General features: G+C 42.8%; 1 protein-coding gene across 1 annotated transcript in view; it reads right to left on the bottom strand.

The window, feature by feature from the left end:
• Positions 1-15799, bottom strand: part of LOC119727754 (IgGFc-binding protein-like) — a 150493-nt gene that overhangs the window by 25052 nt on the left and 109642 nt on the right. Inside the window, 15 exon segments of the mRNA XM_038199799.1 lie at positions 1562-1742; positions 2644-2849; positions 3420-3605; positions 5619-5766; positions 6426-6590; positions 6953-7054; positions 7570-7784; positions 8516-8629; positions 10633-10807; positions 12052-12269; positions 12924-13094; positions 13480-13639; positions 14212-14367; positions 15082-15189; positions 15451-15665. Coding sequence (XP_038055727.1) covers positions 1562-1742; positions 2644-2849; positions 3420-3605; positions 5619-5766; positions 6426-6590; positions 6953-7054; positions 7570-7784; positions 8516-8629; positions 10633-10807; positions 12052-12269; positions 12924-13094; positions 13480-13639; positions 14212-14367; positions 15082-15189; positions 15451-15665 — 2520 coding nt within the window.

Below are 15799 nucleotides of genomic sequence, written 5' to 3' on the forward strand. Positions count from 1 at the left end.
GTATGAAGGTTGTTTTATACTTGAAAACAAAATTTGTCAAAGCTGAAAAGCCTTCCACTCTTTGTAAATTTGCAGCATGACAAACTGCAAGTGAAAATGCAAAAACAAAAAAACAAAAACATTGGGGGTGAATTTTTTTTGGAATTTCAGATTTATTGATGTATGTCACCTCTGATATATCTACTACACATATTTCAAAGAAATAGTATATCGTGGGGTAAAAGTGTTTACGGGGGAAACAAATTGGCAACTTTCGCTTGAACAAATGCCTTTTTTTTCTCAGTATTTACTTTTCTGACAAGTTGATAAACTTTCAAACAGATTGTTGGTTTGATTGTAAGGCAAATTTGATCCTCTTTTCTAAAACCCATAACCCTCATTTCAACCTCTGCTTCGAGTTCTGTCTCATTTTGCCAAAACTCCTCACATTTTTGTTGGCCAAATACCACCCTCTCGTCACATTTGGCTGGTCACTACTACACGAGCAAGAACGAACCCGTAGCAAAGCTGATAGTTTGGACACCGAAACACGGCCGCAGGAGCAAAGAAACAGAATACATGCAGGGGCGGTGGAACCTGGGGGGCATTTGAGTTTACAGAGTGTCCGGTGAAAAAAATTCTTGTTGATATTTCAGCGCGGATGTGCCAAAAAAATTAATGCTGGATACACTGCTGCACCGACAGAAAATGCCTTTTACTGAGCAAGTGCCCCTTTTCGGTGATGTGCCCCTTTTTGGTGATACCATCCCCCCCCCCCCCCTCCCCAGTTTCATAACTGTTCTGCCGCCGCTGGTCACGGGGCTTGAAGCATCATATCTACAGACTGCCATGCAGGACAGTATACAAATATTGAATGCTTCGAGTGGTGTAGTAAAACTAGCCTCCCGAGGTGATCCATGGACATTCTATTTTCCCAAGGCGAAGCCGAGGGAAAATAGAATGCTCCATGGATCACCAAGGGAGGCTAGTTTTACTTCACCACGAGATAAAGCATTCAATATTTGTTTTATAACACTTCACCCACAGATTCTGCTTGGTTATAATATTTTAAATTATTTAAATCTGAACACAGTTAAATTAAACTTCAATTTCAATACAAAATTGGTGGAAAATGTATTTCTCTCTTCCAAACTACCCCTTCGCGAAATGTTTGAACCCAACTCTGTGGCGCGCTCTCTTTGGAACAAAATGCGCTGCGTGCAACGCGCACACCAGCATGCATTTGCACACAAATGCCGCGTCGTGGAAATAGTACTTTAGTTGCTAATGGTATAGTACTTTGGTTGCTACGGGTATAGTACTTTTGGCCGTGCACAGAAAGATAGCAAAAATAGAAAGTATCATGTGACTCGCTCTCGGCCAATCAAGACACAGAATCTTTGGGTGAGGTGTTATAAAAGATACTGCTGCACTGTCGTTACTCGGGAAGACTACCCGAAATCAGCACCTAAGTATGCATTCCAAGAGAGCCACTATGAAAACCCGGATTCAAATTGTGTTCAGCAAGTCCCTTCCCCCTCATTATGTCATGCCTTTCCCCCCTTAAGTGGACAAAACTTACCCCTGCATCCGCCACAGCCGTCGTCTTCAAATCCTTTCCGGCAGTGGCAGCCGTAGACTCCCTCCTTGACTCCACAGAAGTTGGACTCCTCTGGGCATCCAGAACGTCGGCATTCCACCATGTGGCCAGGCATACAGGTACACGTTTGTTCACATTCGTCAGCGAGGAAGACCTCATGGACCTATTGGGAATCATATAAGAACCAATATTATGAACAGCAGGGGAGGTCTTAAGCAAGAGTGGTACTCCAGTCAGTCGGAAATCAGGAGTCAATCACAAGTCAATCACAAGTCAGTCACAACTCAATCATAAGCCAGTCACAAGTCAATCATAAGCCAGACACAAGTGGATCACCAGTTAGTCACAAGTCAATCATAAGTCAGTCACACGTAAATCATAAGTCAGTCACAAGTCAATCACATATAAATCATAAGCCAGTCACAATTCAATCACCAGTCTTTCACAAGTCGATCACCAGTCAGTCACAAGTCAATTATAAGTCAGTCACATGTAAATCATAAGTCAGTCACAAGTCAATCATAAGCCAGTCACAACTCAATCACCAGTCTTTCACAAGTCCATCACCAGTCAGTCACAAGTCAATTATAAGTCAGTCACACGTAAATCATAAGTCAGTCACAAGTCAATCACATATAAATCTTAGGTCAGTCACAAGTCCATCATAAGCCAGTCACAAGTCAATCACCAGTCAATCACAAGTCCATCACCAGTCAGTCACAAGTCAATCATAAGTCAGTCGTAAGTCAGTCTGGATGCTGATAATACCCTGGCCTTCAGCCCGGGTAATTATGAGCATCCAGACTCCAACTGGTCTTAAACAGAGTATTTACTAACTCCCAAGCGCGCATTTATTCCCTTATTTCAACATTTCAGGGGAAAATAAACATGACGACAACAAGATTAAGGAGAAGAAACAACAGGGTCTGAATTGTCTATGCACACTTTCTCTACATTAAATATTACAATACATCAAATTTATAAGTAAAACATTCATTTTAAAACAGATCGTGTCACCATAAACATAAAGCATAAACATCTTGAGCGACCATCTTGAAACCCACCTTGCGATACTGTCCATCATAATAACATCCGCACTCTTCTTTAGGGACGCACTCGTCACCGCTGAGGAAGAGGTGTGGGTCACAGACGCAGCCTGCCTGGCTGGGGAAGGGACAGGGCATGCTCCTCTCCGAGATGAAACCCAGACAGGTCTTGGGGCAGGCGGGGGCGCTGGGCTTGAACTGCGAATCTCTTCCACATGGAGGCACTGGGAAGTTTGGAAAGCAACAAAGATTCATAAAAACACAATGACAGACGTGCATGATGTTTAAGGTGGTTTGGAAAGAGTGTTGCATCCTGAGGCCACTTCAGTGGTTGTGTACGAAGTTGATGGAGAGTCAGGACAATTTTCCTAACAAAATTGGGAATGTTTCTCAGTCCCAGATTCATGCCTTTTCATCATTTTTGCAATGACTGACCCTTATTGAGAAGATATATTAAGAAAAAAGTAACGTCAGGTTGCAACATTTTTTCGGGTGGTTTGAACAGGCAAACTGTGGGACACTGAGATTTGAAATGAAAACTGCCTCAACAATATTAAGAGAGAAAGAAGAAGTATACCAACAAAATGTGTGATAAAGTCTAATACAGTTTAAGCTGAAATTCAAGCCCCGTTGTATGACAATACGCAAAAGGCCATTCGCCACAGATAAACTGCCAGCCAGATAACTTTAAAATAAATTATCCAATTCATATCAAATTGTGAGGACTGTTCTTTGTCGATGATAATCAGAAATTGTAAGCAATTTTCCAATGGAAATCAAACTCGTCAACCAACCGCAGAAGCCGGGCGCTCTCCAGAAACCGACAGGGAGCCAGCGGTCCAAGCAAGCCGACTCCAACGTCAGTAGGCTGCTGCAGATGTTGGACCTGGCCTCAGGATCGCCAGAGGAACAGGCTGTAAAGATGCAGTTCTCCAGGTACGCAGCGGGATCCAGCTGTGCGATGCACTCTCCGAATGGCCCTGGAGGGTTAAAACAGGACAAGACATATCAAAGGTTTTGTCTTTTGGCTACGGCTATTCACTACAATGCATGCATGCGATAACCAAAGTCATAGCCCTAAAACAACTGATTGAGACACCATTTATATTGACAGCAGAATTACGGATATATCCTGTTTCAAAGTATGACTATGTTCCTTTGCAACAGAATGCACAGTCATTGAGACCTAGCAGGAAATATGACCGGCACCCGATTTCATCAAACTCTTCGTAACTTACGATGCATCGCAGCGCTGTGACGCGTCGTATCTCCTACGATGTGTCGCAACTGCGACGCGTCCTGCGATCCATTTCACTAAACACGTCGTAAGTGCGAGGCGTCGTAGGTGTATTTATAGCACAACTCGGTGACTGTTTTATGTCTTTAGTCAGCGTACAGTAAATAGTCGTCTGATATTCAACAAAGAGTCGTCGGATCTCAGCTCGAAATTTGTTAAAACGTAAAACAAAATGGCGGCCGTGCAATGCAATTTTGAAGGATTACAAGCTCTCATTAGACTGTATAGCTACTTTGAAATTTCAACTCTAATATTCCGGTCTAATTCATAATTATTCAGTGAATTTTCTATTTACAACTTTACACACATTGTCTCGGTATTATAATCTCGTTAATGTAATGTTTGTGGCATAAAAATGAGTTAGAAATGACTCTTCTTATTTTGCGACATCCACTAGACACGTCTTAACTTGCGTCGTGTTTTAAGCCGTTGTCAAGGAACTTACGACGCGTTCAACACATCGCAACTTTCGTGAAATGGAAGATACGACGCGTCGCAAGTTGCGACGTGTTACGCGTCGCAACTTGAGTTGCGACGCGTCGCAGCGCTTCGTGAAATCGGGTGCAGATCTCTTAAAATGATCTAAATATGTGATGCAATCAAGCTAAATGAGTCGTTTGTCGACCCTGGTCAATTTTTTTTTTTTTTTACAGATTTGAAAAGAGTACAATCTTAGCATTACTGCTGTGAAATCCGCATGCTGATACCATCTTTAGTTCAAAAATTATGAAAGTCGGAACACCTGATGTGATGAAGTGATGTGATGAAGTGGCCCTATTTTGGTCTGTATCTCCAACGGAAAGCTCCCGACAAATGACTCATTTAGCTTGATCGCATCACATATTGTAACCTGCAATCAATCCTTCCGTTCTGTTTTTCCCAAGATGTGAGGTTCGAATAATCCTGTGCTACATTAATCGACTCAAAATAATTAATGAAGTCTTACCCTGGGCAAAAGCAGGGGAAACTATAAGTAGTAATTACAATTTCATATACAGTTGTAATAACAGCTTAACCTGTTAGCACTTGTATTACATTGTAATACATTGTATTTTATTTCAATTTACTCCCTGGTTAAACCATGCAGTTGTGGCGGGGAAACCGGGCGGTATAAGGACAACTGGGTTTTAAAGGGAATATACATCATTGGCTTTTGCTGTAATTCTCAGAAATGAACTATTTGAGGGGTTACTAAAATAGATCAAACATTGTTCCACTGACATGTTTGAAGTTTTGTGTTCGAAAATGCTGGAAAAACCAAGAATCCAACAAATGGTGGAGAAATCTGGTTCCCTGACTCCACTAAAGATAAAATGGATCAATTTATAGATGCCGAAAAATTGTAAGGTAAGGGAACCAGTCTAGCTGGCCTGCACCCGTTCATTAACATGTTACCAATAGCAAACAAAATTTGGAGTGAAAAAATGGTGAATTTGGAGCAGTAGTTGAAAAATAGTAAGGTTTTTCCAACGGTGGTCGGCTGACCACCGTTGGAAATTTATACAAAAATACCATTTTCTTGAAAATGACTTCACACCAGGTGCCATTATTTTACAGGGTGCTTTAGACTGTCATTTACCAACATCCTAGTGAGGTATTTTGTTAAAACTTGGTAGTGATATTTTTTGATGTTTGCAAATGTTGTATATTCCCTTTAAGCAAATAACTTTGCATTTAAATATGTGGGAACATTAACCGTTTGCATCGACGATGATTTGACAAGTTATCGTTGCTGCGGCCAGTTGAATGTCCCCGTTGCATGCATCCTGTAAGTCACTGCCGCGATCGGGACACTCCTCGTCAGGCACCCTCCAACTGTAACCAAAGTCCACTGAATTGCTGACCTAAATGAACACAGGGGAAAACAACCAAGAGAATTGCTTAAAGGCACTTCGGAAGAGTGGCAAAAAATGCGAAAACGGACCTAATGATTTAATGAGAAAAATCTTTCTCAATGTGAAGATGGGGATGGTACCAAATACCCTGTGAAATCATTCCTCCCAAAATGTTTTGGAAGAAAACATTGATTGAAGGCGGTTAAAAAAAAGTGTGCCAGCCGGCACACTTTTTTTTAACATGCTTTAGCAATAGAATCCAGTTATGAGATCCGACAACAAGCTGCAAATATTTTCCCTGTTTTCTCAGAAATGCATATAGGCCATCAGCCTGGGGGTTTGGTCAGTATCAAATCAGGGCATAAATGATTATAGTGCGCATGCGCAAGGTATACCGCCCCTAGAGTGGTAACAAGCATTCTGATGGACATTTTGAAAAAAAGTTGATAACATCCAAAAAGCTGCCACCGCTGCAATGATATCGCATATTTTCCAACTCTGGAGGTGTATACCTTGCCAAAAATCGCTATGACGATTATTCCTTTCATTTGATACCGGTGGCCAAAATTTTGGACTGAGGCTGACGGCCTAATAGTTGCCACCGAGCTAAAACTCCCACAGGAAGCCGAATGTGAAGGAGATTTGCATACTGAAGAGATCCGACTCACCCTTGTTCCATCCGGTGTCTCGTCCAGAATGTTGGCCGAATCCCCGTCGGCGTTACCACAGAGTCCGCACAGGGAGATGTTACGCAACAGAGTAGCGTCCAGCCACACATCCACTTCAAAATACCCGTTCCATCGGACGTTCAACCCGAAGGGAGTGGTCAACAACTGCACAGCACGGGGGTGGGGAGTGGAGGGGGTGAGAAGGGGGGAGATATAAATACATGCTAAAATAATTCATGAGAGTTAAATTTCTAACCCAAGAATGTGGAGCACATCACGAGTCCAGTCACAAGTTACAGTGGATGAACAGTAACAAAGAATGCCTTTGTCAAAGCTCATTTGCATAGCTTGTGAGTTGGATTGGAACTGGAGGACTTGCGATGGACTTGCAGGGACTTGTGATGGAGTCGACTACAGCACTGCTTCTAAATAATCTTAACAGTTACAAATTCTAAAAAAAAACACCAGCAATGTTCCAAGCGATGGATCGTTTCCAACTTTGGGGATATCTTCTAAAATGGACTCACCAACTGTTGGCCAGGCACAACGTGGACGCCATTCTCGCCATAAGGCAAACTGACTGGCCGCTTGTTGACTGTTACTTTCTTGTGTTGATGGAGGCCAAATACCTGAAAATGGGACAAAAACTCCGACTAAGAATTCTGGCAAACTGAACTGCATCACACTGGCAAGCACTGTAAGACTATTGCTGTGACACCTGCTGGAGTAACATGTGTGCAACTTTTGTGAGTTTGCAACGGGTATACTTTCCATGACGTCGCAAATTCGTGTTCACGTTCACGCTTTCTTATGATCCGGCCTTGCGTTACACAGACCACTCCCCCTTCTGGATATCCCTCTAAAACGTTCTATGGGCTCCGTGCACCAATCAAAAGGGCGCTCTTTTACCTAGCAATGATGTCCCATGGGGGGACATTTCGCTGGTTGACGCGCACCGTTCCTTGTGTGCGACGCACGTACACCAGAAGATTCAGTAGTACTATGTACACGCAGTGCTGGCGGCGGCCGCGCGTCGCGGCAAAATTGCAGTCAGGCAAGATGGCGTCAGTCGGTCACCCCCCAACTGTACTTTCTTTGCCGGTGAGGGGGTACTTGTGAATGGAGTGGATACAATTCTGCTTACCGGTCCGTCGCTGCCAATGTGCACGTAGACATCCTTGACTTTGGTCAGCCCCGGTCGGCCCTGCGTGGGCTCGTTGCGGATCAAGACTCGGAACCAAGGCTCCTCGGCACAGTCAGCAGCCAGTGTGTACAGGCACTCGCCAAAGAAGTTGAAGTTGGCTCCGTCAAAGGTAGAGAAGTGCTGGGGACTGCCGTAGACACTGCATTCTTTTTGCTCTGGAAGAAGGAATTATTTTTTTAAATTTAAAATATTTTTCACGGTCAGAAATTGACTCGGTAAACTCGAAAAGCAATTAGGATCATTTTGCATTCACCCCGAAAGTAGCCTACTAAATTATCATTACAAATTTTACTTGGATTAAAGTACAAAGACACCAAGGGTGGATCCAGGGGGGCCAACTTGGGGCCATGCCCGCCTCTCCAAAAACAAACCCATTTTTTTTTTTTAAGTGACGTCGTCATAAAGGCGGGCACTGTGTACACCACCATCTTTTCCTCAAAATAATTTGGTTAAAGTGGTCAGAAACTGCCTCAGATCGCACCACAGAGCATCTAGAATCCAAAATTTTTTCGAGGCCCTTAAGTGGGCCCCGGGCCCCGAACCCCTCGCCGTAATTTTTGGACTCACTTTTTGAGCGACCAAAATTTTGTTTGGCCCCCCCCCCAAAAAAAGTGAGTTCTGGATCCGCCCTTGAAAGACACTGGAGTGGGTTTGAACCTGCAACCTCCGGATTGCCGTTCCGGTGCTCTACCATCTGAGCTATCCAGCCCTACGTTGGCGGTCCCCATTTGTATCAATGTCTCTGTTCGAGTGGTGCTAGTTTAAGTTGAAATTTTTAATTGTATTTGAAAACAAGTTTTCTTATTTGAGTTAATGAGTCCAGAAGTCAATTTAGTTGTTCAGAAGTTGAAGCTGTGAGTGAAATGAAGAAGTAACAACAACACACCTTTCTCGCAGTTCCGTCCCGTCCATTGGGGCGGGCAGACACACACGTAGCTGAAGTCAGCCTGAACTGTGCACTTGCCGTGGTTAACACACGGATTACTGTAGCAAGGGTCAACTGAAAAACGATAAAAACAACAACACATGTCTTGAATATATAGAGAATAACAAGACATTGAAGATTATGTAAAAAAATAATTAGTTTTAGAAAGTCTTGATGCATTTAATTAAAGGGAATATACATCATTTGCTTTTGCTGTATTTTTCAGAAATGGATGGAATTGGGGGGTTGGAAATATATAGCAAATATAGTTACACTGACTTTTTTTAAGTTTTGGGTTTGAAAATGCTATAAAAACCAAGAAAAACAATCATTTTCCTGTAGTCTGGTTCCCTGACTCCACTTAAGAAGAAACAGAGCAGTTTACATACATTGGGGAATTGTAAGGTCAGGGAACCAGTCTAGCTGGCTTGTACACGTCCATAGGTGTGTAATCGATTGCAAACAAGTGCGATGGTCAACTGGGGCCAGTATTTGAAAAAAAGCCAGTTTTTTTCAACGCTGGTCGGCCGATCAGCGTTGGAAATTGATACAAAAATACCACTTTTCTTGAAAATGACAGTATACCAGGCGCCATGATTTTACAGGATGCTTTACACTGTCATTCACTAACAGTCCAGCAAGGTATTTCAAAATGATTTGGTAGTTTTATTTTTTGATGTTTGCAAATGTTGTATTTTCCCTTTAAAAATGGGAAAGCATAAAAATCATGGATGTACAACATCTGGAACGACAATTTTATTTGAATTTTAACTTGTTTGAAAATTTTCATAACAAAGAAAAATACAACTTGACTGTAATAAAACAAAGAAATTAAATAATGGGAATCTGTCCTCCGACAAATCTTGACAAATGTTGTGTTTTGGCAAAGGTTCTGAATTGTACTCACTAGGGAAAGAGAACTGATATATCAGTTAGAAAACGGAACCTGTACACATTGTACCTGTAAATGTTTCGACAAATAATTATGCGCGCAGTGGTCGCTTTTTACATTGATGAACAGTTCCTTATTAACACCCGTGCCAACTTGTTTAGCATTGTATTTATTCACTAAAGAATCCATATATACTGCGTCCTCAGGCGGTTTCAGGCGACATAGTGAGTATAGACCAATCGGGCATGCTGTCACTTCTATCACGATGGCCCCCTTCAATGGCGAAAGCACTGTGTTAGCTATAGTCCAGATAATCAATCACGAGGCAGTAGCTTGCACAATGCTTTCGCCATTAAAGGGGGCCACGTGTGTATACGGTGATAATGTGCCAGGATTTGTCTATAGATGTGCGTGATGCCTAGGAATTTTTCAAAGTGGCTTGTCTAGCTCCCAGACCCATTTTCTTGAAACTCAATGGTTCTTGAGTCCGGGGTGCTGAATATTAACACAGTCTTGTTCCTTAGTTGTAGGATACACTTGTCTGTGCGAGATATTTGTGGGGACCGAAAATGCTGCGGGGACATCAGAAAGTCCCCATAACTTGGTCCTATTTTGCCCGACAGTAAAAAAAATTCCCCATTACGCGGTGTGGGCCAGGGCATAGCCACCAATGAAAACTGGTGAGCAAATGAATAGAAGTTTTCATTGGCTGACGTAATCCTGCTCACATTTAGAGGCAGGGCGGTTTGGGCTGCTAGAAGAACTGATGGGTTAGGGTTGATTATGTCACATGATTACGTCACATGATTATGTCACATGATTAGGAGTTCAGGGTTTGACCTGCCAGTGAACTTAACTTACCTGTGCAGATCACACCATCCCCAACGTATGGATGTTCACAGTGACAGCCGTACCGGCCATATTCATCAGCACATGATTATGTCACATGATTATGTCACATGATTAGGAGTTCAGGGTTTCACTTGCCAGTGAACTTCATTTACCTGTGCAGATCAAACCATCCCCAACGTATGGATGTTCACAGTGACAGCCGTACCGGCCATATTCATCAGCACATGATTATGTCACATGATTATGTCACATGATTATGTCACATGATTACGTCACATGATTATGTCACATGATTACGAGTTCAGGGTTTGACTTGCCAGTGAACTTAACTTACCTGTGCAGATCAAACCATCCCCAACGTATGGATGTTCACAGTGACAACCGTACCGGCCGTAATAATCAGCACTGCACTCAGCTTCACAATGGCATTCCATAGGCTCACAGGTGATAGCACCGTTGTCGCATTCACACTTCTCCTTGCAGCCGCGACGTACAAATTCCTCATCATCCTTTTGTTTTCCATGATAGGGGAAAGGACACAAGGCACAAGTATTAAGAATTCGGGTGAAGACTTCCCCGCTACTGTAGCTGTTCATGTGAATCACGAAATATCTCTTCAATTCCCCAATTTTATGGCTCTCAGAACTCTCTAATATACAGGACGAGTCCAAAAAAGCGGAACCCAAACCCCAAAAATATATTTCATATTTACAAAAATATGCAGCACCAAAAATAATGATGACTGGAAAGCCAATTTCATAAGCTACTTTTAGATGAAAAAAATTACTAAAATTGCTCAATCCGTTCAAAGAATATCACCATTTAAACACAATGACCCTAAAACCTCTTTCGTCCAAAAATGTGATTTCAAGAATCGTCATCAAAATTGTCTAAAAACATCACCAGCGATAAAATCTCAGTTTAAAAGTTAAAAAATATTCAACAAAGTTCTACTGAAGGCCCGTCTTTTAAAAAAATGGAATTAATAAATCATATTGTTTGCCTAAGCAGGGTTGTTAATAAAGATATTGTGTACTACAGTTGTTGACAGTTGTTGAAACAAGTATTCTGTGTCAATTTCTTTGTTGTTCCAAACAATAGCTTTGTTTTGGGCAAAACAGGTTTTAGGGTCATTTAAAAATGGTGATAGTCTTTGAATGGATTGAGCAATTTCAGCTATTTTTTCTTCTAAATGTAGTTTCTGAAATTGGCTTCCAGTCATTATTAATTTTGGTGCTACATATTTTTCTAAATATGAAATATATTTGTTGGTTCTGGTTCTGGTTCCGCTTTTTTTGACTCGCCCTGTAGAATATTTTGAGGATATAACTTTTATTCATGAGCTCGGCGGATGGGTTTAGGCATTTTGACATGTGTGCACCCTTATAAAAGGTAAAGGGACGAACCTGTGTTCACAGGAACGGAGTGCCCATCTCTCTTTCGTTTAGCGTTTGGGCCAGACTCATATGCTGCTGTGGGGGGATCGCTACACCTCCTCCACAGCGAGTCTGTTACCTTCCCAGCATTGAATAATGCCGGTACCCATTTAACACCTGGGTTGAGAGGAGTAATTGAGGTAAAGCACCTTACTCAAGGGCACAACACGCATGGCCATGATGAGGCTTGAACTCACAACCTCTTGATCATGAATCCTGTGCTCCACCGTTAGACCACACCCTTATAACAGTTACAAAAACGAGCCCAGAACTGGCAGTGTTGAGTTTTGAAGAGTATGGATACCAGAACAGCTTACCAGATAGTAAGCAGCACCAAACGCGCTATCTCGGCAACCACACTTGTCTTCAGGCACGCACTCCGGGCCGCTCCTCACGAATCCTTCCTTGCACTGGCAGCCCTCCACGCACGGCTTTTCCTCGCACGGCGGACGGCCGAGTCCGCGTACATCGTCGCAGGTGCGTGGGCAGGGACTGGTGCAGAAGCTGTAGTCTGAATTGGCCGGGCATTCCGCACCTGGGATACATTTAAGAACAGGCACAAACATTACGTGGGGAGTGTGGCCTAGTGGTTAGGGTTCGTGACTCGTAATCAGAGGGTAAGGGGTTTTGAATCCAGCTGCTGGTTACATGTTGTGTCCTTGGGCAAGCTACTTGACCCCCACTTGCCTCTCTCCACCCAGGAGTATAAACGGGCACCGGCATTAGCTGGGGAGTAACCTGCGATAGACTAGCATCCCATCCAGGGGGAGTAGAAATATTCCCAGTTGTTTCATGCTACGGAAACAGGAGTTAAACGCTGGCCTGATGGTCCACATTGGCTACTCACTCCAAACATAGAGAAGATGGTTTATAATCATAGAGTTACAAAGTGATGCCTGCTGGGCGATCCATGCTAATGCACAAACCCATGGAAAACTCGAAAATTTTGGACGGCAATTTGTACGGCTATTTGCATATCTGCGTTTGTATTCTACGTAAAGCTGTTCGCAGAGCACACATAAATTCCTTTCAATTGTTGCAGGGTGGTTACTCACTGGAAGTCTTCTCATGCATCACTCTACACAATGGGCCGGATGGAGCCCGTTCATTGGAGCTACAGGGTAACCCTATACAATAGCACTGCCCGACTCAGACAAAGATGGTTGTCTGAGAAAATGGTTGAACTTACGGCAGGGTTGTGGGAGCATCTCACGCGCTGCTGGTCTACCCCCTCGGGCCTTGCATGCCGCTACAGCCGCAGCAGCGTAGGAACATCCGTAATGAGAATCACCGAATAAGCAGATGTCCGCAATACAGCCATGGACATAGAAATGCAGGAAATCAGGACCACCGCAGGGCTCTGTAGGACAGAAATGAAAACAGCGCTCCATTTTATGCTTAATACATCAAAAGAGCCATTTCTTAACATTTTCTCAGTACAAAAAAATGGGGGGTGGGGGATGATCCAATGGCTTGTCAAAAATGTGGGGGAGGGGGGGTTAAGGGTGTGCGAGTATGTAAGCACTGGCAATCGTCGACACATGGTCCACTATTGACAATTTGAAATTCGTGTAATGACAATTTTGTAACCCAAAAAAAAGAAACACTGAATATCATTTTTATTTGTAGTCTTGAATTATTAGGGCTAACTTCTATGTTCACATACTTCTGATTACTTTCTGTACCAAACCCTAAAAATATGCAAATTCAGAGAGAAAATACAGACTTCCATGAGGAATGCCTACCAGACAAATGCGCCATCAATCCAGTGCAGATGCCCATCACCTGCGCGAATCTGTCCCCGCAGGAGTCTCTGAAAAACGTTGGGCTGAGGTTTCCTTCGTCAGGATGACACTTCTCATCACTCTGCACCCAACTGTTGCCAAATTCAGCCGGGCTTACAACCTGAGAAAAAAACAATTCGAAGTAAAAAAAGTCTTAATCCAGCGATGAAAGGAAACAAATGTGACCAGCTCCACAAAAATGGGCAAACAGAGGGTGAACATTTCGTTAAAATGTGATTTTCATTTTTTGTCATGAATGACATCTTTAATACCTACAGTTTCAGGTTTCATGCACAGAAATATTAATTTTGATGAATAAAGTGGAAAAAACAACCATTTTGTGTGCATCGTTCTATTGTTCTACAACAAAGCCAGCTATTTCAAAGCCTGTTTTCTTAGTTGTGTAATTTGAACTCCAAGGTAGTAATTAATATGCAACACATCATATCTCCAGAACGGGAGGGGGCTATGGAGCTCTAATATATACCAAATCAAAGCTTACATTGTGGGCTTTCCAACTTTGTATTTAACTCAATTTCACTTTTTTTTGCGACATAATGCCCTTTTTTTGTTGAGCCGGTCACAAATGTGTTATTGTATTAAACTGCTAGAAACAGCATTGTGGTGCGACAGCAGTGTGCTTGAATTAGTTCACTGCAAATTCTTCATTGAGCAAGATTCCAATTCCCTTACCTCATTGCCATCCTTGGGCACCAAGTCGTTCTCCTCGTCTCCGTCGAAGTTGCCGCAAAGACCGCAGGTCTTGTTCTTGAAACGCTCCGACAGGCGAATGTTGACGTTACTGTAGCCATCCCAGGACACCCACAAACCGTCCACTAAGTGCAATACCTAAGGGGAAAAAAACGGAGTCAGGAAAACAAAATAAACTAAGAATGTCAACAATATTTTGAACTCTTTCCAATTTGGCGTTGAAATACAGGAGAATGTCATTCTATAGAGTACACCTTTTCACACTAGACAAATCTCGGGGTTGACCCAGGGCTGAAAACATGCAGTGTTTCACACTTGACATTTTTCAACCCTGCATCAACCCTGAGATTGATTTCACCCCAGGTTGAACTTTACCCTGCTCCAAACCAGGGTTGAGATTTTCAACCCAGGGTTGAAACTCTCCCCAGTGTTCAAAACAGAAGCAGCCGAGTGAAATAAGGTTGGTTTGCACAAAAAAAGTGTGAAATGCTGCATGGATGAACACGGGGTTGAAAAATAACAAACTTAACCCCGGGTTTGCTCAGGGTTGAGTTCAACCCAGGTTGAGAGGCTCTAGTGTGAAACGGCAAAAATGTGGGTCCACAAAAGATTTTATAACTGTCATTTCTTATTGCGATTTTGAAGCAACCAATGCTTGTCATAACTGAACTCAGAATTTGGCTGCCAAGGAGAATTTATGTCACAGCAAAATGCTTAGTAAAGCGGTGTTATATATAATGGCGTACTACCAAAATGCGTGATTTGGAATGACAACATCCCAACAAATATGGCAATCATTTCGAAACAAACCAGAGGAATTGTTGAAGAGCATATCTTCCTGTATCAACCTACCACTGTGTTTCCGACCAACTCAACACGGATTCCTTCATATGCCGTTATCGGGAGGTTCCTGCGAACACCGTCCACTGTGACAACGTTATCCCACCAAAGTTGGAAGACCTTTTGATGAGATAGGAAGAAATGACAATTTTTACATGTACGTAAATACATTTACTGTTAGAATTCGTACAACTGTGGTTTTTTTGTGATGTTCAGTTATCATGCACATGCACCATGACCCCAGGCTGGACTCGAACCCACAACCTGCAGAATTACCCGCAGACCACAAATTCAATGCTCCAGACCACGGCGCTCCACATCTGAATCTAAGGATGTGAATTCCAGAATAAGCCTCATCGACTAACGTATTAAGAATCTTACCTGATCATCGATGTGGATCTCCACATAGTACAAGGAGGCAACGTCCCTCTGCAGCACGTGTCTCTCGGGCTTACCCAAGATCCAGAACACAGGTTCCGTGACGTCTTGACCGCAGTGGCCGGCCAGGTGATAAACGCAATCCCCAAAGAAGTTGAAGTCCTTACCATCGAAGCTGCGGTAGTGTGAGAAGCCATGGACTTGGCACCATCCTTCCTCTGTAATCAAAGATTGGTACACCATTATTTGTATTTCGTTTAAAAGAACAAATAATGGAAATTTCCAACGATGCGTCTTGGAAAGGCCTTCTTTCACCTTTTCCTTCAAAATGACAGCTTGCCAGAAAGAATCA

Source organism: Patiria miniata, unplaced genomic scaffold (assembly GCF_015706575.1).
Source record: "Patiria miniata isolate m_02_andy unplaced genomic scaffold, ASM1570657v1 HiC_scaffold_20, whole genome shotgun sequence".
Classification (NCBI taxonomy): domain Eukaryota; kingdom Metazoa; phylum Echinodermata; class Asteroidea; order Valvatida; family Asterinidae; genus Patiria; species Patiria miniata.